At 29.9% G+C, this 25,953-nt stretch overlaps 4 protein-coding genes across 8 annotated transcripts in view; 2 read left to right on the plus strand and 2 right to left on the minus strand.

Annotated features, from left to right (window-relative positions):
* Nucleotides 1-142: 142 nt before the first annotated feature.
* On the minus strand, nt 143-3,287 carry LOC124426490 (probable protein S-acyltransferase 23). Of its 2 annotated transcripts, XM_046968216.1 has the most exons (9): nt 2,892-3,287; nt 2,493-2,743; nt 2,224-2,338; nt 2,022-2,147; nt 1,502-1,947; nt 1,159-1,408; nt 906-1,078; nt 671-836; nt 143-556 (listed from the first exon to the last, which is right to left on the minus strand). In XM_046968216.1, exons 2-9 carry the CDS (start codon nt 2,669-2,671, stop codon nt 353-355), a joined length of 1,659 nt encoding a protein of 552 aa, XP_046824172.1. In that variant the 5' UTR covers nt 2,672-2,743; nt 2,892-3,287; the 3' UTR covers nt 143-352. The 2 variants fall into 2 exon arrangements, with proteins under 2 accessions (XP_046824172.1, XP_046824173.1); XM_046968217.1 differs by lacking the exon at nt 2,892-3,287 and having other exon boundaries at nt 2,485-2,624.
* A 925-nt stretch (nt 3,288-4,212) lies between these two features.
* On the plus strand, nt 4,213-11,582 carry LOC124426982 (23 kDa integral membrane protein-like). Its single transcript, XM_046969345.1, has 5 exons — nt 4,213-4,564; nt 5,694-5,882; nt 5,962-6,120; nt 9,530-9,745; nt 9,860-11,582. Exons 1-5 carry the CDS (start codon nt 4,505-4,507, stop codon nt 10,034-10,036), a joined length of 801 nt encoding a protein of 266 aa, XP_046825301.1. The 5' UTR covers nt 4,213-4,504; the 3' UTR covers nt 10,037-11,582.
* On the plus strand, nt 11,360-16,185 carry LOC124426983 (23 kDa integral membrane protein-like). Its single transcript, XM_046969347.1, has 5 exons — nt 11,360-11,649; nt 14,391-14,579; nt 14,666-14,836; nt 15,092-15,295; nt 15,432-16,185. The coding sequence occupies exons 1-5, from the start codon at nt 11,590-11,592 to the stop codon at nt 15,504-15,506; spliced, it is 699 nt and encodes a 232-aa protein (XP_046825303.1). The 5' UTR covers nt 11,360-11,589; the 3' UTR covers nt 15,507-16,185.
* Nucleotides 16,186-16,274: 89 nt separating this feature from the next.
* LOC124426980 (serine-rich adhesin for platelets-like) overlaps nt 16,275-25,953 on the minus strand; it is a 163,368-nt gene continuing 153,689 nt past the window's right edge. For 3 of the 4 annotated variants that reach the window (XM_046969342.1, XM_046969341.1, XM_046969344.1), the window contains 4 exons: nt 25,633-25,928; nt 24,833-25,066; nt 24,137-24,287; nt 16,275-20,233 (listed from right to left, as the gene is read on the minus strand). In XM_046969342.1, the coding sequence (XP_046825298.1) occupies nt 19,770-20,233; nt 24,137-24,287; nt 24,833-25,066; nt 25,633-25,928 (1,145 nt within the window). In that variant the 3' untranslated portion in view covers nt 16,275-19,769. Of the gene's footprint in view, nt 20,234-21,318; nt 21,559-24,136; nt 24,288-24,832; nt 25,067-25,632; nt 25,929-25,953 lie in introns of those variants that run through there. The other variant, XM_046969343.1, reaches the window with a different exon arrangement.

Consider the following 25,953-nt stretch of genomic DNA (forward strand, 5'->3'; position numbering starts at 1 on the left):
GCTATTTCTTAGATTTTATTATACAAATACTTGATACTATTTTGTAATAAATATATTTATAATCACAAGTATATACACACACACACATATATATATATATATATATATATATATATATATATATATATAATAAACTATACAATTGTATTTAAAGAAGTATTTATTAAGGAGCGTCGAACAGATTTTTAAATTGATGCAATAAAGAAAAATTTATTAATATGAACATGTATTATAAATGGCGTATTATTGAATGTGATTATGTCAAAAGTTCAAAAAGGCAGCAGAGATTTTGGATCAAATAATTAAATCTGTCAAGTTGTATACAAAGTATAGTTTACAAATGACATTTATATTACATAACATCTTCAGTTAGAATTTGATAATGCTGAGGATCATTTATTCGATGATCAGGAGGACAAACGAAGAATTCAATGAAATTAAGCACAGGACCTCTGCTAAATGGATTTAGATATCTACCTTTCTTATCTCTTAAATAAGGATATCTCTTATAATTAAACATTTCGTTAGTTGTTAGATTCATACAAGCGTGGAGTACCTGTATTAAAAAAAAATCATTTTTTGAGTCTAAACTAAATAATATAAAATACATGAAATTCTCAAATTGATATGAAAAGATATTATAAAAACGAAAGATTTATATTGTAATTACCGAAGTGCACGTTAGTATCCATCCAAGGCCACAAAAGACTAATGCTTCCAATACACCCAAAACATATAACAATTGGATACCTTCAATAGCCATACAATAGCACGCAAAATACAACGTAAATGAACAATTTATAGCCACACACATTACAAATAAGAAAAACCACATTCTGCAACAGATATATTTCGATGTGGTAAGGTAAATAGAAAAGCATTTGTTACAATATAAATTAACTTACCTGTTTCTCAATCCAACACAATTATATATGAAAGGGCAATGATGATCAAAACAGGTTACACATCTGTTGCAAATCCTACAATGTTTGGCTCTTAGTGGCCTGAAACATCTGCAGCTATGACACAAACGCGATAATACAATATTTCTTTTTTTCCATTTATCAAAATATGGTATCTAAAAAAAAAAAATCGCGTTAAATCATATTAATGAAGATTTTCAATTTCTTCAATATTTGAAATTTCGGTTAATATTACCTGCTTTATAGCTCTATAATAAGTTTCACTATTTTGTGGTACATAACCGGGATCTCTTCTGTTTGCTACTATCCATGATATCCACATAACGATATTCCAATAAATAAAACAATAATGACTTCCTCGCAAAAGATTCCAAGTCAATGGAATACATTTAAGTAAATACATAGGATAGCCCCAAAGTAAAACTGATATCATAAACAATAGCAATGGTCCTTTACTATTACCAGCTCCTCCAAATAGCAAAGCCCTATCAAAACGTCATTGATGAAAATATTATTGAGCTTTCATTTTATTAGGAAACATTAGATAGAGATCAAAATGAAAAAAAAAAGACCCGAACCAGAGTTCATTGATAGGTGGAATCCATCTAGCTCTGCGTTTTTGTTCAGCTTGTAATATGCGTACGATTTCAGAATGACGGTGACTCTTTGCCAGTTGCAACGGAGTTTTACCATTTTTATCTCGAGGCTCCAATTCGATTTTGCTCTTTTCACACAATATCTTAACGCAACTAATATTTCCCGATAGACAAGCTAAATGAAGAGGAGTAGATCCAAAGTAATCAGGTTTCTGCAAATCAACGCCGCTGTAAATCAACAGTCTGATCAACTCTGCATGTCCTTTGTAAGCGGCCCAATGAAGTGCGGTGTCTCCATTGATATCCGTCAAATGGCCCATTGCACCAGATCCAAGAAGAAAGGCAGCTGTAGCAAATTTTCCAAACATACAGGCTGTCATGAGAGGAGTTAGACCTTTAAAGTCGGCAGCATTGACGGCAACTCCGGCCTAAATGTAAGTTAACCGTTAGAAGAAAACATCTTCGAATATTATCGTCTTTCATTAGTCGCATATACGTAAACCTTCAATAATAATTGGACTATAGCACTATGTCCTTTTCGACATGCCCAATGTATAGGCCTGGGTCCTTGCGTTCCAAGACAAGAATGATCAATGGGTCCGCTTCGTTCTATAAGATATCTCATCACCTGTAGCATTATCGTTTATATTGGATCTTTTTCAGAATATATAATACGCTCAAGGACAATATATTATTTCACGTACTTCAATATTACCATCCAAAGCAGCCCAATGAGCAGGTGTATATCCCCACTCGTCTCGGGCATTTAATATGCTTAATCCATTTTTCTCTACCAACTCCTCGACCGCCTCAATCTCACTGCAATACGATTTAGTAAAATCCTTTAATGAATGTGATCATTTCGATAAAAAAAAAAAAAATATCTTTCAAAGATATTATACAACGATCGTTTGTCATTAGATAATAATATTTTTAATAATAAATAATTAATGATAAATTCGTACGCTATAACCTTGCTCTAAGAAGATCAAAAATTTGTTTAGTTTCATCGCTTGGACTTTGGCCTGGCGTTGCTTCGGCATATATATTATCATCCGGTCCATTGCTATCCCTTCGTTCAGTACTTTTATCAGAATTTTGATTCTGATGTGTGCTGCCCGAAAGCAGGTTGCTGGGTAGATGCCCGACCATGTCGGGATCGGGACTTAATTCCCATACGGATCTTGCCGCACCAGGCCCTGTTACAGGGCTCACAGGATAGACCTGTACGTATTTCTCTAATAAATTTCATAATTCCTTATAAAAAAAAAAAAAAAAAAAAAAAAAAAAGGTAAAAAGGAAAAGAAATAATAAAAATAAAAGAAAAAAAAACGATATACAAAAGAATTCTAAATTGCTAAATTGGTTTTACCTTACAAAGCGTCGCGAGTTCCGTGTTCAGTCGCTCGTGTTCGGAAGGTGTTCGTAAAGTTGCACCTTGCGTTGATGTGGAGGATGTACCACCACCTTCCGGAACGGTTAGTCACAAAGACACATTGGGACCTATCATATTTTCTACCTTTTCCTTTTTTTTTGTTTTTGTTTTTTTTTTTCCTTTCTTTTTCTTTTTTATTATCTTTGAACTCTCGAACTTTTTCACCTCAAACTTTTGGCCTCTTCTTTCTTTACGTTTTCTTTTTTTAACGTAAGTAGATATTCGTCAATAGAAACGCTTCGACTAGACTCCCTCGAGTTTCACTAATGAAACGAAATCATTTTAGGAGTAGGTTGCTTTCGTTGTTGCGCATTCGAATCAATAGCATCGCGTCGAATGGACGCCTGCGTCTTGATGAAACACGCAATGTTAATGTATTACTCTTACCTTGAAGATATCTTTCTGATAATTTTACGTCACTGTACATTAACCGGAAAAACCAATTCGTTTTCCAAGAAAAAATCTAATAATTGCAGGTAGTTTGGAACGATCATTGTATTATTGTCATTTTTATTATTTTTTTTTTTTTTTAATATCACAACGTATGTAGAACGAATTAATCTTAATGGATCTACGATTAAATTCGATTTTATTTTTCTAATTTATTTAAAAATATTTCTATTTCGTTCTTCGATAATACGAAAAAAAAAAATGATATTTCTGGATGAAATTGTATCGATTCAAAGAAAAATAATATAAAAAAGATCTTTTATTCAGGATAGATTATTTATTTTTAGGATATTAAAGATTACATGACTATATAGGAGAAAAATTACATTTGATAATGATGTATAAATAAAAGATAAAAAAAAATATTCCAATTGATACTCAAACATTTTCTATTTCACTTGCAAGTGAAACATCAAGAAAAAAAAAAATAAGGTATAGTTATGAAAGTGATAAATTCAAATGGAACACCTTGCATATTGATCGAATGGTGTTAGTGGTCATAGCGTAACGAGAAGGGTTGAGAGGGTCAAACCCTAAACACCTGTGCCTTTGCTATAGTAACGCAAAGTTTTGTTCTCGATATTTAGTATTACAGTTAAATAGGACATCGTCGTGTATGCACGTTGATTTAACTTTCTTAAACTCGTTATACCAATCGATAAATATTCGAAAATTTTACGAATAAATATTGTATTACGCGCGAAATTTAAACATCAAAATAATCAAAGTTCAAGTTAAATCGCGCCGATACATAATATAAAAATTTGAAAGAGGAGGCGACTTTAGAGATAAGAGATTCAACGTTAGCGCTCGATTTGTTACAACGGGTTAGACTTTCGAACGATCGAAAGACGCGCGCTTCTAGAAAACGTCTCTTTTGTGATCGTGTCGCCCTCGCGATAACGACGGTGAGTTCGGATAAAGTTAACGGCGGCACATGCATAAGTAATTCTCTCTCTCTCTCTCTCTCTCTCTCTCTCTCTTTTTCTTTCCGCACGCGCGTGTTACGTGTATGTGTATCGCGCGCGCGCGCGCGCGCACTCAATCTCGATCTCTTTTCGTCTCCACCGCGCGTATATTTATAAACGTGAAATGGTGAAATGGCACGAGCACTCGGCTGCTTGCGATATCTTCTAATCGCCGGTACTATCGTTCTTGGCGTAAGTGTTGTTATGCTCCCTCTTAGCTCGCTTTTCTTCTTCTTCTTCTTCTTCTTCTTCTTCTTCTTCGAACTTTTTTAATTATTTACTTTTGAAAATTTAACAACATCATCTTTCTATATCCGATGTGATCTTATCGATATTCTATTATTCCTTTTCTATTATTCTTTAATCTTTTATTCGAATATTTTTCATGGCCTATATATATATATATATATATATATATATATATATATATATATATATATATATATATATATATATATATATATATACGTAATACTGTTGGAAAATAATATCGCAAGATAAAAGCGGCTAAAGAAAAGAAAAAAGAAAAAAGAATTAAAAAAAAGCAAGGTCATCGAAATAGTTGAGATTAATAATTTTCATTCGTTTGTTGTCAATATTGTTGAAAAGTTTATTTCTAACGAAGAAATATTTTTTTTCCATAAATTATATACGATATTAATTATCCATAAAATATTATTTAGTTATCATAGATGTTCTGAGTAAAACGATAAATACGATTATCGTTCTTTAATATTAATCGATTAATCGATTGATCGATCGTTCGATCAATTTTTTAATCTATTTTTATATATGTATTCTTTTCTTTGATAGTAACAAGATAATGGAATGGTTAAGATACTTGTTAGTTTTAACTGTGTATTTTTTATCTCTTTTTAAGATTTATCAATCCTTATCTCTCATAATGTTGTTCGATCATTTTTTTTCTTTCTTCTGTTATTTTATTAATATACGTTCTTCGTTCTAAATTTTGCCGAGTTATCTTGCGATGTTGGAAATTATCCAATTCTTTGAATCACTCTGATAATCTTTGTCTAAATGAACTTGTTTTCATTTTCTTTTTTTTTTTATTTCTATGTTCTTTCACATTGAGTTTTACCTAATGCTAGAGAAATATATCTACATACATAATATATAATTGATATCACTGAAGTTTACTATATATAATCGAGAAAATATATCTTATCGATAATAAATAGTTTCAATAATAATCAAATGATACTCTTCAACGTATAAATATATTTTTTTGAAATTTATCTTTTTAACATTAAAATCATATTTTTATTTTAATCAAAGTTTCATATCCGGTTATTGTTTACAGATATCAGGAATAATAACATCCGCCTTCGCAGGATTTTTTTTATATCAATTAAACGAATATGAACAACTCACTCCCGAAAATGTTTATGGTCCATCCATTGTTCTCTTGGTTTTGGGTATCTTCACATGTGCCATCGGTTGGTTGTCCTGGCATTTTCTCGATTTTACGCAAAAGGGACAAGCAATATTAGTAATAAAATTAATATATAAATATATAAATATTGAATTTAGATTTTTTTCTAATTAAATTCTTAACGTTTCATTTTTAGTTTGTTACAAGTTTGGTGATTATTTCCTTATTCGAAATGTGTGCCGGAATATGGACTGTTGTCAGACACGAACAAATAGATTTTCTTCCGGCTGCTCATCTTGACAAAATATTTACAGATGAAAAAAATCAACCTTTATGGGAGCACATACAAACGAAGGTAAAAATATTTTAATAATATTATTTCAATATATATCTGAAACATTATTAATTATTTTATTACCGATGATCTTAATATTTAGTTTTATATTAATAAATGTTATCGGTTTTTGTTGGTAACGCCAAGAATATGTAATTCGACTGGCGCATGTGCATTATCGGTGCTTCCGTTCTAAGAAACGCATTTATAATTAATAGTATAACGCTTTATACTATTTGACAATTTAAGCGATGTTCTTTATTTCTATGCGTTTGCAAATTTTTAATTCTGATGAATTCTGATAGTTACAATTTTCGTTTGATTTTCCTGATCAAGAGCTCAAGAAAATAATAATTTTTAAAAATCTGGTAAGATAATAATTTCGCACGAGAAAGCTTTATTTTTCGAATAGATCCTTGATCATTAAAATCTAACAAAAACTTGGACTATGAGAATTCATGGTGTAAACCCTTATGGCGCAAATGGATAAAAAAAAAGAATCTTTATGCTACACCAGAGAACTATAAATCATGTTGGACTTCTTTTCTTTCGAGAAGTCGACTTACTAACATATAAAGCAAAAGATTCCGTGTAGATGCGTAATGGGAGAAAGAGCTTCGACTGTTTGACACGAACGCAAAGTAGCGCTACTGTACGACTTCATAAATTGAAAAAAAAACAAGTAAAAAGAAAAAAAAACTAATTTTTCGCCTTTAATTCTCATGGTAGCAATTTTTCGTTAAATTTTAATAATCAAGGATTTTTTTTTATTACTTCGTATTTCTTTCAAAGCTAACGGATAAGTTTTTTTAATCCTTTCGCGCGTTATTTCTTTTACACCATTTTGAAGACAATTGTATTTTTATATTGTTTGTTATCTTTGACTCTATTATCAATACCTGTTATTCGATTATTTATATATACGAACATAAAAATTTATTATTATCCTGATCGAATCTGTAAAATGATACATATATATATAATCGTGTTTCAGCTTGATGGTCCATTTTCCTTCTTGAATCCTTGAAAAAAAGGTTTTTACTGTTTTCAAGGCCACAGAACCCGTTCTCTTACAATTAATTATCTAGACTTTCACTAAACCTTGGTAATAATTTTCCCTTTAAGGTTTGTCCTTTTTCTTTCTTTCACATAAACTCACATCTTGCATATATATAAATATAAATATATTATGTATATATATATATATATAATATATACAGAATCATGATTACAACATATAATATAGTAGGGGAAATGGTCACTATTATTCATGTTATCTCTCCATGAATACATAATTGTCACCGATAACTTATGATGTAATGCATAATATTACGAATCTACTACTATCTACTATTATCTTTTTATTAGGGATTGTTAAGTGATATAACAAGATAAACGAAGGTCAAAAAATCACAATACTTTTTTTTTTTTTTTTTTTAACGGGACGTAAATATATCTATTATTTTCTTCTATGATATTAATTATCAATACTATTATGGAAAATTAATAATATATTGATTAAATTAATAATACTATTAATATTATGCGATATAAATATATCTATTAGTTCTTTTGTAAACAATATCATAATCATTTTAATTATATAATGAATTGTTTTAAACAGATGCAAAAAAAAAATAAATAAATAATCATGTAACGTCTTGTATGAGAAAAGCATTCAACGTCTATCTATTGTAGAAATCGCACGTTTCGTTTCTCTTACAGAATACTTATTGACTTCGTACCAGCTGTTTTATTAATATTAACAATCATATGTTGTCTGATGTCTTTGTCAGCTCAGTAATTTTAATTTATTGGCGGCGATAGCATGAGGGGCATAATGTACCTATATCTAATCATACATACCGATATAACAATGAAAGAAAGAACAGGATTCTCTTAACGCACTTTTAGTTCATATTTTTTCCACATTCGTCGCTGATGTCACACGCGTCTCATGCGACATTGGGTTAACAGCCTTAAATTCAAAGGCGGGACGATTTTAAGATCTGAAAGTGATTAAACTCTTTCTACTGAATATTATAATTTATTATTAACTTTAAGAATATTCACAATCGAGTTTATACTAATTGATATTTAAGATACTTGATAAATCTTAGATTACAATGAATTTTGTAATTCATTTTAACGAGACGAATCAAAAAATCTAGTCTCTAGTCAAAACGACAAATGAAACTAAATTACATTCTATGCACGTGACAAATGCATGGGACTCCAGCTATTGGCTGGATAGTTGTTAATTGTTGAATTCAGGAGCGAATTTACATGGATCATTGTTAGGGTTTACTTCGATCTCCCGTACGAAAACTTTTAAATTCTTTACGCACGTATCAATGTAAGACGCAATATGTAATACATTGTAAACCGTAAGGAAATCCATTAATCAAAGTCAATTAATTGCAAGATGAAAAATCGTATCGATAAAAAGTTTTATAATGATGAAACTTTTATGTCTTACTGTTTACATCGATATGTATGCGTGCGAAGGCCTTTTAAGTATTTGAAGGTTATGTATACGCTCCTGACCTGATCACGTCTCAGTGATGTGTATTTATTTATGTCTCCTGACTCATCTCGTTGAACACACACACACACACACACACACACATATATATATATATATATATCCTTGAGTGATGGCATTTACGATTTGGTGGATTCTAGCTTCCGACGATTGATCCAATAAATCTTTTAATTAAATGCTATTTCACCCCTTTTTTTATAGCTTTGGTTTTGGTAATTTGATTATTTTCTCGATTCGCAATCCGGCAAGACTATTGGATTATGTTTGGAAAAAGAAAAAAAAAAGGAATGGATTGATTGATTGATTCTTAGTTGTGCGGATTGCGATTTCTTTAATTCGTAATTAAAAATAAATAGAACAATTATAATGTTTTAGTTTTTAGATGAATGTACTTCGGGTCTCATTCTAATCCTTCTTTAATTACATATGTCTGTATTGTATGTTTGCTTTAAATCATTATTCGTTCGATGCCAAATATATCTATTGTGTTTGAGCTTGGTATATCCAATAACAGTTAATAATGTTAAATAATTTGTTTTATGTTTGCGAATTATCCATTATACAAATTATTTAAGCAAACGAATGACGATAAAATGTTTTCCATTTTTAAATACGTTTTTAATGACATCTGTATTTCTCTTATTAATTAATATGATAGTTTGTAATTATTAGAATTACATAGTCGTAAATTTCTATTTATTATTATAAATTATGAAGTTTCTTAAAAATGCAAAGCAATAAATGCATATGCATCCTAATGAATTTTTTTTTTTTTATTTCTGTGTTTATTAAAAAATCAATTGTATATTGTTGTATAGGATAATTTCATATCGATAATGTAAGTACATACATAGTTAATATCCATCGAGATTTTTATTGTTTTAGTTTCGTTGTTGCGGCATAGACGGACCTATCGATTATCGAGGAATAAATTCGGTTCCTTGGTCTTGTTGCGATATAACATCATCACTAAAGCCAGACAATGATAAATCAGCTTGTACTTCTATATACGGCAGAGGTTGCCACCATGTAATGATAAGTCGAACAAAATCGATTTTATTACACGTGTTTCTACTTAGTCTCGGTAAATTAGTATTGGAGGTGAATAAAAAATATTTATATCTGTTTATCATCAGTCTATTAGTATTAGATTGTAATAAATTATTTAACGAATTTATTAATCTTTTTCTTCTTTTTTTTTTTCTTTTTTTTCAGATTTGTCTGATAATATGTACAACCTGTTACATGAAAGCTTCTACGAATAGAATAGAAAAAAGAAGGCAGGATGCATTGACTCGCAGAATATCCTCACAAGTGGTATATCATCCGGATAATAATAAAAAACTTTTGGATCAGCCATTGTCCGTATCCAGAACCAAATCCATTGGATAATTTAATTATTCAATTGAATTTTTATAAGTTCGATCATTTGGAACATTCAAGTCGAATCATTTAAGATTTTGTCAATGCGATTAGATTTTCGACGATAAGATATCATGAATAAAAGTATGATTCATTACGACATGTCCCGATGACGAAAATAAGTAAGGGGACATTCGTGAAATAAAACATAATTTTTTAAAAATCAGCGTAACCTCTTATCTTGTTTATATCATGAATGAAATGTTTTTTACATATCTTCATTGTTATAAGATAAAATGATAGATTAGAGAAAATAGATTTTTATTATATTTATAAACGTATCACGACAATGATATTCTTGTAATAATGAAATATTGGATATAATCGTACAAAAATTATAATGAAAAACAATAATAATAATAAAAAAAAAAAAAAACAAAAAAAAACAAAGGAAAGATAAAGAACATCATTCGTTTCTTCTACATTCCATTTATCTCATTATAAAATGTATAATTATGTGCAAACATAACATAGGTTTGATAATACGTCTGGGTTGCGTCTGATTTAAATTGAAACGACACGATATATGTCTTGCATTAAATTAATGAAAATTTTATTACACAATTTGCACGTTACTGTTTTAAAAATGACGAAGAAATTGAACTTAGTAATATCCATTCATAATGTATCTTTGGTCAGGAACCTTCGTATCTAACGTATGATCTTAAAAGATTTAGATAAATGATTTCGTTGAAATATCTATTTGACATGATATTATACAAATGATTTTATTATTATTATTATTATTATTATTATTATTATTATTATTATTATTATTATTATTTAATTTTTCATAATATTAGAATATCGAGTTAATTACATGAAAAAATATATCAATCATATTTTATATCGGCAGCACATCGATTTCTTTGTTATTAGATTATTAAGTTTCTATTCCATAGATTGATAAAATCGATCGAGGCGATCGAGTTAATGGTTTTTAAGATAAAACAAAATAAAGAAAAATAAAAAAAAGAAAAATCAACGAAGAAAATAATTTCACGATATTGTGCATTAAAATTGTAAGAATTCTGGGGATAAGAAAATAATACAAGTTGCAAATAACTCTCGATTCAATGCGCGCATGAAACGAGTTGAACAACAGCGTGAGTCATGCAGAGAGAAAGAGAGAGAGAGTGAGAGAGAGTGAGAGAGAGAGAGAGAGAGAAAGAGAGAAAAAGGGAGGGAGGATGGGCTAGAGTAGATGGGATGAACAACGAGGGGTGGGGATAAGCTGGTACGTAAATGTTCACAAGAAGACCACAGAATAGCGGTAACGATCGTTCAGTTGAATTTCTATCCTCGTGTTTGATACGTCTTATTGCGCGTCTTCGGCAACCCGGAATAACCTGTTGAACGCAGTTTCTTATTCGCGTAAACACTTCCAGTGAAGTGATTTATTCTTGTTGCTTGAATTCGAAAGGGGGAAGAAAGAAAGGAAAAAAAAGAGAGAAAGAAAAGAAAAGAAAAGAAAAGAGAAAAGAAAAAAGAAAAAAGAAAAAGGAAAGAAGAAAAATTACAAGATGGGTTGCGGTTTGGGATTAATAAAATATCTTCTCTTTATATTTAACTTCATATTCTCGGTACGTATATATATCTTTCAAAATGTATTCTTAAACAAAATAAATGTAAGGTTAGGTATGTATTTAACGTATTATGAATAATATGGATTTAATAGAAATGGATTGTATTTTACAATCTCTACGGCATAGAAATTTTTACTGGTTATAATCATATACGGAGATTATCTACGACAAAACGTAGTATATCTAATCGAACAGAAAGTAAAGAAATACATTGATAACAAGATATAACGTTGTAACTTAACTACGTTAAAAATATTCTTTTTTTTTTCTTTCTTTTTTTTTTCTTTTTTTCTTTTTTTCTTTTTCTATTTTCTAATTGCTAGACTTTTATATCGTAATCTCCGCTTCAAACTTTACAAATTGAATCGATCAAATATTTATTATAGATTTTTAAACAGTTCATACTTTTTAACGGTTCAACTTAATGGGAATTTGTTCTCATGATTTTAAAACAACGTAATAATAATAATAATAATAATAATAATAATAATAGTAATAATAATAATAATAATAATAATAATAATAATAATAATAATAATAATAATAATAATAATAATAATATATTTAATACCATATATACTAATATATATATATATATATATATATATATATAGTATTAAAGGATTAACGCGAATTCAATGTTGTTACATGTCATCCTCTTATCTTTATCTATTCTTTTCTGTTGCTTTATAAAGTTGAATAGAACAGAAATAGTTTTACATGTAGTTAGTTACTAACATCGCGATGAATTGTCACGAAAGGAAGTTTGAAATGAAAGATAATTAGATAATAATTTGCGTAGGCTTTAAGAAACGTAGATAACAACATGAAGAATAAAATGATTGTTATCAAACGAATAATTTTTTAACTTTCCTGTCTCCCCGCCCCCTTTATCTCTCTCTCTCTCTCTCTCTCTCTCCCTACCCCTCAATGAAAATCAAAATTCTTATATTTAAAGGATTAAATTTCTCTCTCTATATGTGTAAAATAATATATATAATTTATGAAATAAAAAAGAAATAAATCTATTTATATCTCTATATAAAAAAAGAAAAAGAATAGGAAAGGAAAAAAATGTATGACATCATCGTTTCCTATTCTCTACGAGATTTGTTATTAAACGTACGAACTCGAGTGGCCTTCCTGGTTTGCTAGAAATCGGAATTGTTATAGAAATGAATTTCGAAGAAATATGATATCATCAGTTTCCTTTCTCTTTGATATTTTTGTACCATGTTATCGCCTCTCCTACAGAAGATAAGTATTTACGTATGACGCTTTATAACGACTTGACTTTTATTGCTATCAGCAATGCTTACAACATGAAAATTAAAAATACATATATATATATATATGTTTTAATCATTTATCGATTTATACATATGATGATATACGATATAAACATCTTAGCACTATTCATTAATTATAAACGAATATATATATATATATATATATATATATATATATATATATGTATATATATATGTATATATGTATGTATATACATATTATTTATACTATTTATACTATCTATAATATTAAAATGTGTTAATTGGATATTGTCGGATCGTTACGTGATTTCTTTCAAAGTCGTCATCGTTTTATAAAACAAATATGTTCGAGATGCATATGCCGCGAACGATCGACTATAGGTTTAGAAATACCGAAGAAACACTTCTGTTAAATTTCAAGGACAAATAAGTCGCCCTTACGTTCATACACCTGCGATAATCTCGACGTAAATTATTCCACACGAGATACATGTAGGTTAGAACGTTAATACAATATGATTGCGCGAAAAGTTTCCAACGATGTTGTCTTTTCTTTTTTTTTTCTTTTTTGTTTTTATTTTTTGTTTTTATTTTTTGTTTTTATTTTTGTTTTTATTTTTTTACTTTTCATTTTTTTATTTTTTATTTTTTTTTTTGATAATTCAATGCGACAATATATCACAAAACAACTTTGCAATTTTATCGCAATAGATAGGTTTCTATCGATTTATTGGAAAACATTGTTGTATTGACGTTGCTTTATTTTTTTTCTTTTTTTTTTTTTTTTTTTTATTTGACATTAGATCTTTTCAACAAATTCGTTCATTCTAAAAATCGTAGATTTCCAAAATAAAATCGTTTACATTGAATTTTTGAGCAATTTTTATTAATTTTATGATATCTTTTTAATTGTAAAAACAATTTCCTTTATTTTAATTACAATAATCAATAGAAACCTGTAATCGTATATAGTCGTATTGATTATTAATATTTTTAATGTTTCAATTTTTTTATATTCTAATTATTTTTCTACCTTGTTCTCGGCCAATTACTTAATTTTATTTGTTCCACTTTAGACGTCTCACGTGTATTCACGTAAATATGTACTATGAAAACAATACCATTTTCCACTTATTTATTTTTATTAATTAAATGTAACGTAACGTCAGAGGTGACTCAAGAGTTCTAGAAAAAAATTTAGCGTTATCACGTAAGCCAGGTGACCTCATAATTCAGGAAAAAAAAAAAAATCAATATTTGATGTCGAATTTTGAATTTATTGATCAATGGTTTTTCTTCTGATGTCTATCTCTAATATATTATTTTATTTAGTAACAGTCAAATAATAATATCGATAAATCGAATATTTATTATTTTTTCTATATTAAATTGATTTATTTATATTGATATATATATATATACCTGAATTTATTTCATAAACTGAAAGAATAACATTCGTTGTTTCAGTTATGCGGCCTAGCTATTCTTGTAGTCGGTATTCTCATGCAAATAAACCTTAATCATTACAAAGAAGCTATTGAAAATAATGTGACTGTCCCTTCGATGACATTCATCGTCGTTGGTAGCATCATTTTTGTCATCGCATTCTTCGGATGTTGCGGTGCGATACGTGAGAGCCATTGTATGACGATAACTGTGAGTATTTAATTTGTTTTTCTCCATATTTTAGATCAAATATATCTTAACAGATTTTAATAAGACGTGATAAATATTGTTTTCAGTTTGCATCATTCCTGTTAACGATATTTATAGTACAAGTTGCCATAGCAATATATGCGTTCGTAGTCTTCAGGGAATCTAATCTCAATGTTAAGACTACCTACCAGCAAGTATTCAATCATTATTGGGATTCTCCTACGCAGCAAGAGATTGTAGACATTGTTCAGAGTAATGTAAGTATAATACTCATTTAATCGTATACATATTTAACATTTTAATTATGTATACGAACTTGTACATATTTGGCTGACATATATTTGTTTTTATTTTTCTATAAATATCTATTTGTTATTATTGAAACACAACTAATTGTTACATATATACATATTATGATTTTCATTATATTCACTTACAAGTATAATCCTCTTTTTTCTATTTTTTCGAAATTTGTAAAATTTATCTTAATTTATTTTAATTTTTCTTTCTAGTTGGAATGTTGTGGCGTCGATTCGCCCATTGATTTCCAACGTTTCAATGGCACTATACCTTGGAGTTGCTGCAATGAGTCGAAATTTTCACAGTGTGAACTAATAAAGAGTTACCAATCCGGATGTGCCTTCGAGTTGAAAAATTTCCTAGTCCATGCTGGAAAAATATTGGGAGGTATTGCTATTGGTATAGCTGTAGTGGAGGTAAGTTATCGATTATCAATCTTTTTGTTCTTTTTTCCTTTTTCTTTTTTTTTATTTTATTCTTCGACAAATTTGTAAATAATTCTTTAGTGTATACCTTTGAAACCTTATTGATTTCTTATTTTTTTCTTTCCAGTTGATCGGTATTATATTCGCACTGTGTTTGGCACAGTCTATAAAGAATTATGAAAGAAGAGGTTACAGAGTATAAGAGTGTCGACTATCTAAGAGTATTATATCCCTGTTTAGTGTTTTTCCTTTCTTTCTTTTTTTTTTTTCTATGTCATAAACAAAGTAACGATAAAATTATCTATGGTGATAATGTTTCCTTTCAATGAATCGAAGTACGAGCAAAATTTGATATTCTTAATTTTACAAGTTTATAGAATTTAAAGAGAATTATGAAACTGGAAGTACATCTGTTTTGTTTTTTCTTTTCTTTTCTTTTATTTTTCTTTTTTCCTTCTTTTTGTTGCTTGAAAAATAGTTCTTTCATAATAATATTTATTTATATTAAAATAGTATTTTGTTGCTTGGAAAATAGTATTTTCACTTTAGAAAAAAGAATTTGACAAGGACAAATTGCGTTAAAAGAAAGTAAAGTATGTAAGTCGATAAACGATATCTGTGAACTTTTGTAATGTAAAGGATAGAGACACGTAACGTACCTAATTTTATATAAAAGCCAATTAATTCATAAGAAATGTTTATTATCGTTATTCCTTCGTTAACGGGCAGCGGAGATAGAAATATATGTATATTTACGTATAATATAAAAGAATTTATATAGAGATTTAGTATTATCTTATTCTACAATGAACATTTGATCTATGATTTGTTGAGCAAACTATACTGTACGCACAAAAATAAAAATAATCTTTCATCGGAAACTTTTCCCGTTGAACTTTTTTTTTTTTTTTTTTTTTTTTTTATAGCATAGTTAAGGACAAAATATGTACTCAAATTAGTAAATCGTATATCATGTTCTTATATTGTCATAATTTATTAAGATTAAGGGAGGATAACTTACATCCGTTGTACTATAATACATTACTATTTACAACGTAAAATCGGGCTTGCGTTCATTGCCTCCCTCGCTTCACACTTTCTCTCTCTCTCTCTCTCTCTCTCTTAAACACGCACACACAGATACGCGCATGCGCATATATTCTATTCCTCTCTCTCTCTCTCTCTCTCTCTCTCTCTCTCTCTCTCTCTCACTCTCATTCCTATCTTCTCTCCGTAATGACAGTAACGGACAGAGTTTACAAATATCTTACAACTATATCCGAAAAATGATTACTTCTCTAGACTGCAGGACAAAAGTTCTCTCGCGTTTTCTTTTTTTTTTCTTCTTTTTTTTCTTTTTTTTTTTTTCTATTTTTTTTGTTGTTGTTTTCCCTTACATTGTTGCGCATACCGGACCATGAAAAATGTGGATTTTTAGTTTTGCGCGCAACGACGATATACATACATACATATTTATCTTCCGTCTATAGCATTAACAACTCAAATGTCATAAGTTATATCTTCGTCCTAAATCTGTTAAATAGTTAGTTGTGACGGCGAGCATATATCGCGTTTCTTACTTTTCGTGGAATAATATTTTTTACACAATCGAAAAAAATCGTTAGCCTGAATATTTTCAGACGACAGCCTCGATCACCGCCATTATGTATATACATGAGAAAGTTTAATTTAATGCTTTATTTAAATTTTTCTCCCAAAGTCGAGTAATTGTTGAAACGAATCTCTATCATTAGCGTTTTTATTTGGATCCAATTAAAGAGAAAGAAAAGACAAAAACTTTATAGCCATGCAGTCTTCTTCTTCTTTCACTTTTTTTTTTGCCTTTTTTTTTGTCATTTGTTTTATCCTTTTTTTTTGTCTTTTTTTTCTTTAGTTTTATTTCTTTTTGTTTTCTCTTTTTCTCCCATTTATTCAAAATACCAAGTGACGTTCGTATTCGATGTATCTACGTGTAAAATATCTTGATTTTCTATGGACTCGTTAATTTAATTATGTCGTACGTACTAACGATATTATTTCCTAGTAATTTGACCAAATGCTTGACTTTATTAATTGTTTCTCTTCTTTCTCTCTCTCTCTCTCTCTCTCTCTTTCCAATGATGTATAAGCGTTCTTATAGCTTCGTTCTTTCCGTATTTTATAAAGACACAATCTTTATTCAGCTACATCTAATCTCTTATAATCCGGGAACAAAGCACTAATCCCACTAATTCTGTCAAATCTATTCTTATGTTACACAACGTTCGGAAACTGTACAGGTTTTATCTTTTTGCAATCTCTCGTTTAAGAGATCGAGCGATAAAGAACCGAACGTTTTGATGATCGATCGTAAAACGAGGGGATATATAGCGACAAAAACGCGTCCGCTTCTGGTTCAAATTTTCCAGAGAAGATTGACGAATTAAAAGAGTAGACTATTCTTCTTCTTCCTTTTTTTTCTTTTTTTTTTTTTTTTTTTACCGTATAGAAAGATAATGACGCTGCAAGATGGGTTCTTGATTATTTATTTTTTTTTTTTCTATTTTTCTATTTTTCTTTTTCTTTTTCTTTTTTTTCTTTTTTTGTTCTTTTTTTCTTTTTTTGTTCTTTTTTTCTTTTTTTTTTTTTTTTATTAATTCATCACAATCGTAATACATCGCCGAACGTGTTTTCATAATAAATATGATCGACGTATAGAATGGACTGCTGTTTTTCTATCGTTAAAATTGTGAAACTTTAAAAGACAAAGAGACACACTGATTGTCTTTGTCCAATAGAATATAATTGACCAATGAGTTTTTTACGTTAAAATGGATGTCAATGGTATCTGGTATATATTTTTAAAGCAAAAATTCTATATATGAGTTGTTCATTATCGTTTGTCTAACGTTTATTTTAAATATTAAATATATAAATAAACAATAATTATATATATATATATATTTTAGAATTTGATGTTTCATTGAAAGATTTCGAAAAAGAAAAAATAAGAAGAAGAAGAAGAAAAGAAAATAGATAAAAGATAAATAAAATGTATATTTTATTTATCTTTTTTTATGATTATATTTACTGCCTTGAAATAGTTCTACTATGTTTATATACTTCGATGGTATAATAATTGGTTTTAACATCGTTATATAATCTAAGAAATGAGCAACTCTTCGTGGCCATATTTAAGAAAAGAAGAAGAAGAAAAAGAAGAAGAAGAAGAAGAAGAAGAAGAAGGAGAAGAAGAAAATTGATATGAAGAGGACACGCGCAGTTAATTTTATATGTCGATCATTAGAGATGTTTTCCTTAAAGAGAAAAAAAGAAATGTTCTCTACCACACAACAACAGTGCTCCTCTAATGGTTCTATTACGAGCAGCAGTCCGTAGTAGTAACTCGCGTTCGTAAATCGTATCGTAGGTATGTATTTCAAATCGAACTTTGTAAATCGTTTGAACGATTTGTAGGTACTTACTTGGAACGGCGACTACAATTACAAGGACTCGTTTTCTTATTATCGATAGAAACTTTGATTTTCGTTTTCTTATTCCTATTGATTATCGTACACACATATACGTATCGTTGGAAATTTCTACTTTCGTCGCTTGAATTATTTTATTTCTTGAAGAGAAATCCATCAAGTATGCCGACTTAGTTGGCGTTAATAATAATACCAGCGACGTAGTTTAAACCTATCGGGAGATATCCTACCGTATTTCCTTATCAACGCGTTTTCTAAACGCTTCTAATAGGTACGTTTATACGTGTATTATTTCACATATATTGATTTTTTCTTTTTCGTTTTCTTTTTTTTTTATCTTCATTTTTTTCCCCTAATATCTTTTTTCTTTTTTCCTTTTTTATCCTTCTGCTCGTCCCTCCCGCCACCATTATCTTTTTCCACCCTCTTTTTGCGAACGAAAAGAAATTATTCGTACGTAGGTGGACGCAACGATTCCAGTTACATACATACATATGTAAATGATGACGAGGGAATTAGTTCGGATAACTTTTTACAACAAATAAAACACAGAAATTGTGTTTCGTTTTGTTTTTATCTCTTAAAAAAAAGAGCGCGGAACCAATTCGAAAGAATATACATAAGTATATTCATACATACGTACATACATACATACATGCATACATACATACATACATACATACATACATACATACATACATGCATACACACATCATGCATACATACATTCATACATACATACGTACGTATATACGTACATACATAAATTCATACATACATACATAATACATACACAGATACATAATTCACATCATACGTAGGTTGGTCCTATCGTTCTTTTCCTTTCATTCCTCTCTGTATCCCAGCAACTTGTTGGACTAGGCACGATGCGAGGCGCGCAAGTTTTAAATGAAAATCTGATAAAATTATGCGACACCTCTCTCGTTTTCTCGCGTCATAAAGCGTATAGAAAAGTGGAAAAATCGTATCTGTTTCTAAAGTGAATGTTGTTGTTCGGTAGGTCGTGTCATATCGTCGATTTCAAGAGGATTCGTAGCAGTAGTAGTAGTAGTAGTAGTAGTAGTAGTAGTAGTAGTAGTAGTAGTAGTATTAGTAGTAGTAGCGGTAGTCGTCATCGTTGTCGTCATCCTCGTCATGGTCATCGTCATTGTCATTGTCATCGTCGTAGCTGTCGTTGTCGCCTGGGTACTCGAGGTGAGAATTTTGTTGTGATCCTGCTCGATGGCATCCATTTTGTTGTCGGAACCGTGCTCGGAAGCGACGTCCGAGCAGGCCGAGGACGACGGGACCATCTCGTCGAGAAAATCAAAGGACGCCACGGCCTCGCGCTCCTTTTCGCCATACCTCACGAAAAAGTCCTCCCCGCGGTCGATTATGGACGGCCTCGAAGTTCCCCAAGTGGAAGGTCTTAGGACGCGTTGTGCCTGTGCCGCTGATGCTGAGAAACCAAGCGCAGCGGGTCAACATGCCTCAGACACTTCACTCTTCGGCTCTCTTTTCGCGTTTTCTCTCTCTCTCTCTCTCTCGCGCGCGCGCGTTCTCTCTCTCTCTCTCTCTCTCTCTCTCTCTCTCCCTCGCTCTCTTTCTCTCTTCCTATACCGGCTCTAGCGGAACACAGAGTAGCTCGGCTTAGCACTCTTTTTCTTTTTTCTTTTCATTTTTTTGCTTTATTTTTTTATTCGTTTTGCATATTACCTCTCCCTTCCCCTCTCTTTTTAGTTTCTTTTTTACTATTCTTTTTATCCTTTTCTCTCACCCTTCTTCGCGCGTCCCTTTTATCTTTTCTTTTTTTCTTTTTTTTTCTTTTTTCTTTTTTTTTTTTATACTTATTTTTAATTCTTTTTTTCTTCGATTACATCCCACGTTACGCTTAATAATTTCTCTTTTACGATTTCGTTTATATAGAGTTCATTAATCTCGTCAACGTTTAGGACGATTCGACTTGTATCATTTTACAATACGTGTAGTTATATTATCATCTAAGGATATGATTAATTAAGTTCATCCATCGTAAGAGAGAAATTAGATTATATCGCTTATGATCCTTGACGCAATTCCAAAACTAAAAATATAGTCACGATATATTTGGATAGTTTTCAAAGCCGAATGATAGTTGGTAATTATTAATCGATGATAAATGAAAGTACGAATTGTTTTTTTAATATATAACGAACGATCGATGAATGATATGTATAAATAACGATAAAAATGTTTTATTAAAATATACACACATTATGGAGAACATATATAAATAGATATTAATGGCTATGACATTTTATCCTTTATGTTTATTATTCTAATGAGATCATTTTATGAAATATTCGGACAAATTCTTTTGGAAGAATAAGTGCAATCAATTTAGATTGGATTAGTGTCGTTCGCTAATAATGAATATACGTATAGTTATTATATTTATTATTATTTCTATGAAAATGTAAAAAAACAATTGGATGTATATATATATAGGAAAAATTTGGAAAGAATTGTGGAATTGCGTAAAGGTTAATCTCTTTTGCGTATGTATCTTTCTCGTTACGCTCGTCTTCTGGTTAATAAGTATGTTAGTAAGAGCCAATGAGAGGTAAGACTATTTTATATATCGTACAATTCCGTATAGTTCCGTACGCTGGATCGAATAAAAGTTGCCACGATGAAACATATTCCTTTCCGACTGGTAAGACGATTATAGAAATTGTTCGTCACTAAGCCGAACTACGTAGCTTTTCTTGTGACAATCAAAGCACACCGCGTAGGAGCTACCATCTGAACAGAAAATATGGAAAAAAAGCTATGTACAGCGAGAGCTACTAGCGATTGTGTTAATTCGTGTATGCGGACCGTATACATATACATATATATATAAGAATGTGTGATCATTTGTAAAAGCTTTTTTTTATTTTTATTATTTTTATTTATTTATCCTTTTGCAAATGATATCAAACGGAGAAGACAAACGGATAGATGTTAACGTATTGTTGCTCGATAATGAACAAATTTATATTTTTCCCAATGAAAACCATGTTGAAAGGTTGATTTTTGAAGAGAATGAATATACATTTTGTACATGTACATTTCGTTATTAATAAATAAATAAACGAATGATATATTTTATATATTTGGACAATCGCGTTCGTTCGTTCTAAGAATATTAATTGAATTTTTATATAATTTTTTTTTTTTGACTATTTCTCTTTTTCTCTCTCTCTTTTTTTCTTTTTTTTCAACTGCAGACAAAAATTTCATATTTTACGTAATATATTTAGATTTAAATTTTATGAAATGACAATTATTACGAAACAGACGAATCTGTTCGAAGACGTATCAAGACATATATTTTTATTTAAATTCTTGCACTTTAAAATAAAATAGTCAGGAAGAAGAGAGAGATGGACAATAATGAATTGACGTAATCAATTCTTCGATAATTCCATTAAAATTTCTTTCGAATTGAATGGAAAAATATTATCTCGATCACGTTTTGCTTTCCGATGATGCATATATATGTATACGTACGTCTTTACAAAATTGTAAAAATTTTTGCAAGGACGTTCCTTGAGCGAGCATACGAAAGCATACGAAGCGTGAGCACGTTTTAGTTAAATCAAATCAAATTGGTATTGCCACGTTCAAAACTTAAAGACGCTTCTATAATATTTAGTAGAAAATAAAGCTGTGCTTAACGATTATCGATATTTGTTCGAAAAATATTGATACGACTTTGATATTATCGATGTATCTATAATTAATAATAATATATCATAATTGTTAAAGTTTTATCGGTATGTTTTTTTTTATTTTTATTTTTATCAAAAGTATGATAAAAAAATTGTTACAAAATTATTTTCAAAATTTATTAAAAAATTGTTAAACAAATTGAATCTGTAAAAATCTAATCATTCGAAGAAATACATTATTTAGAAAATTCAGATATCGGAATGTTCAATTAATGGAGATTCTATCGAATTAACGTTTTCATTATTCTTTTTACTCTGTTTAAAATTCATAAGATATGTTCAATCGTTAAACTTATGTTTCTTTTTTTTTTCTTCCATTAATATGATTTCACTTTTGTGATTAAACGAATTTTCACGATGAACTTTGATACTTTTAATGATTAATCTAAAAAGAAAGTCATATTGAGCAAGTGATCGATAATTTGATACAATATTCTCAGAAATCAGATTAAATGCATTTAACTTTTGAATATATCGGGGCGTATTTATTTCAGATAAATATAAAATGTGTTAAGTGTCTATGAGTAAATATATGTTGAAGATACATACAAAAAGATCAATGATTATAGTTATTCAATTTATCAAAAATCGAAAACAATTCTATTTAAAAATTTGAAGTACTTTCAATTAAAAAGATTTTATCGATGAGTTTTCATCGTTTATATACAATTATCGATATTATAGTTAAGCACATCTCTAATAGAAAAATCGCAGCCTTCCAGAAGATCAGTGTTAATAAGCATTGAAAGTGAGTATTGCTCATTGATACGAGAAGATAAGGATATTTGAAGTTGTCATAAAAATCTTTATTACTTATTTATGTTTGGTGAAGGTGCGATCGAATGAGATGAGCGGTAACGAGTAAGCGAAGTGAATTTGTTTCTTTTTCTGATTTCTTTTCTTTTCTTTTTTCTTTTTCGTTTTTTTCCATAAATCGACGACACACGTGCTCGCGTTCGAGCGAGGGGAGGTGTTACGCGTTTGTTATACTCTATGACAGTGGTGCGTAAATTATTTATATTCCCAACTATACTCTTTCTAAGGAGAAAAGCTTCCTAATTTGAAAAATTTTATTCTCAATGAAATTTTGTAATCAAATAAAGCATATCGCATTGACTAAGGAACAATTTTTTCTTTCCTTTTTTTTTTTCTTCGACGAAAAAATACAATTCAAGGAGATGAAATCAATCTTCTTTCGGAATTGTTTAATTTTTTCTTCTTTCTCTCTCTCTCTCTCTCTTTCTCTCTCTCTCTCTCTCTCTCTCTCTCTCTCTCTCTCTCTCTTTCTCTCCCTCTCTCTCTCTCTCTCTCTCTTTCTCTCTCGATATAACTAGATAGAAAAGATAAAAGAAAAAAAAAAAAGAGAAAATTTCGTGCAACAATCGCGGCATATCTGCAAATTTTTAATAAAATAAAAATTTAATCTGTCTTTTTAAAAATGATATTTCCGACATTTATATATTATCGATATCATTAATTAAATTTGAATGTAAATAAAAGTGAAGAGATACTTTTTTGCGCACCACTGTTCTACGAGAGACGATATGCAAGAAAAAAAAAAAATAGTAGAAACGGAGAGACGCGTTAACCTTATGAAAAAAGTGTACCTTTTTTTTGTCGTCGGTATCGATGTAACCTGTGCAAATGTCGGTAATCCGGTGGTTCATCCCCGGAATCACTACCAGCGGAACCGCTGCTCGAGGTCGCCGAAGAACTTTCGCTACTTGCCAACATCACGTCTAGAAGGTTTGCTCTGGCCTGAAGAGAAAGAAAATAAACGCGTATGATTTAGTAAATGTTTCAAAGAGTGAAGGTAGGGGAAGTAGTGGATAGATTGTACGGTCAAGGTCACGAAGAGTTTTAAAAGGCTAAACTAATTTTTCGTTTTACAACGTAGAATCTTTATATCGTTAATAACAAATAAATAAATAAATAAAGAAAAAAAAGAAAAGAAATAACGCTTTTAAATATGTTACTCATGAAATTTCTTCTTTTAGCTATTTTTAAAGGAACAATATACTATCTAAGCTCTACGGAGCAATATTAGAGAAGGAGTACAAAAAAAATAAAAAATATAACGATGACGATAGTAATAAATATTAATTCATCATATATAAAAATTTATTATTGGCGTTTAGGAATATGTAACAAATATTTCAGATAAAATAATATTTTTTTCTTTTAATTCAATAAAACTCGTAATGCGTGTAAAAAAGAAAAATTGTCTTTTACTCGTTTTAAGATCTTTCATGGGTGTTTATTTAAATTTGTATTAGAAAGAAGGGAAATAGAGATTGGTATACCTTAGGATCTGTGAAGTCGATATCACGTTCAACGTGAACCCAACCAGTTGGGCAGCAGCAAGCAAGATCCAATTTTTCGAGCGCTACCTGAGGATCTTGATTGACCGTACTATCTTCGCCTTTTCTAATCATTCGATTTAATTCGTCGATAACGTCTTTCGACGTTGCTCGTTCGTGGAAGCTCAAAGATCTGTCCCTACCTTCAACCAATAGTGGTGCTCTCGCGGGGCTAACCTGACGAAATGAAATGAAAGTTTCAAGAGGAATGCACATTGAAGAAACAAATCTTTCACGTTCACTATCCACTGATCTACATGTTCTTCATAATAAATCAAATTTATTCTCCTTGCACTCTGTATTTACCTAAAAAAAAATATGTTTGCATGTAAAAGTATGCATATGAATATTAATAAAAAAAGGAAAAAAGAAAAAAAAATAAGTGATATTTTCGATACAAATACATTTTATTATAAGGATTATTTACTTGCATGATTGAATTAAATAATTTATTCGCAATTAAATTTGGAAGATCATCACGTATGTATGTACACTCTATGTTACTTGTGTAAGATATTTAAGTGCAAAGAATCGACGTACATATAGGTATATAGGGTGAATCTATTTTAATAAATCCACGCGAATATTTTTGCAAATATTCGTAAAAATTGTCTTGAAAAAATTTCTCGATATAACAAATAATATCAAAGATATATGCCGGCATAAATTAAAATGAATCACTCTTTATACTCGGCCGACAGTGAACGTGTTAAACGTATGTATGGAAGGTTTCTTGAACTCACAACCGTGCTAGGGGTCGAAGAAGTAGCCGCTTCTTCGTCTTCTTCGGGAACGGCACCTAATTCGGTGGGTGCTACCGTTGTATAACCTACAGCACCTACTAAAGTACTAGACCCTACAACACCAAGCATTCTATCTTCGGTTAGCAAAGGAGGTACTGCTATTTGTTCGAGTGGATCGTCCTCGTTGTTTACTTCAAGTATATTTTCCGAATTAGCACTTTCTTGCGACGACGGAGATCTTTCCGTACCAATGGAAGAACCTTCGACGGCACATTCGCTTCTATTTCCAGGATTTTCTGAAAATATATTCAAACGTAATCC

Source organism: Vespa crabro, chromosome 9 (genome assembly GCF_910589235.1).
Source record: "Vespa crabro chromosome 9, iyVesCrab1.2, whole genome shotgun sequence".
In the NCBI taxonomy this organism is placed as follows: Eukaryota; Metazoa; Arthropoda; class Insecta; order Hymenoptera; family Vespidae; genus Vespa; species Vespa crabro.

Excerpts from the sequence above, each read along its gene's own strand:
- LOC124426490 (XM_046968216.1), bottom strand. The coding sequence starts at position 2,671 with ATGGTCGGGCATCTACCCAGCAACCTGCTTTCGGGCAGCACACATCAG. Across the intron at positions 2,148-2,223 it reads CTTTGGATGGTAATATTGAA|GTGATGAGATATCTTATAGA; the intron begins GTACGTGAAATA and ends ATAATGCTACAG. Across the intron at positions 1,948-2,021 it reads TAGTCCAATTATTATTGAAG|GCCGGAGTTGCCGTCAATGC; the intron begins GTTTACGTATAT and ends ACTTACATTTAG.
- LOC124426982 (XM_046969345.1), top strand. The coding sequence starts at position 4,505 with ATGGCACGAGCACTCGGCTGCTTGCGATATCTTCTAATCGCCGGTACT. Across the intron at positions 5,883-5,961 it reads AAAAGGGACAAGCAATATTA|TTTGTTACAAGTTTGGTGAT; the intron begins GTAATAAAATTA and ends TTTCATTTTTAG. Across the intron at positions 6,121-9,529 it reads GGGAGCACATACAAACGAAG|TTTCGTTGTTGCGGCATAGA; the intron begins GTAAAAATATTT and ends TTATTGTTTTAG.
- LOC124426983 (XM_046969347.1), top strand. The coding sequence starts at position 11,590 with ATGGGTTGCGGTTTGGGATTAATAAAATATCTTCTCTTTATATTTAAC. Across the intron at positions 14,580-14,665 it reads GCCATTGTATGACGATAACT|TTTGCATCATTCCTGTTAAC; the intron begins GTGAGTATTTAA and ends TATTGTTTTCAG. Across the intron at positions 15,296-15,431 it reads TTGGTATAGCTGTAGTGGAG|TTGATCGGTATTATATTCGC; the intron begins GTAAGTTATCGA and ends TTTTCTTTCCAG.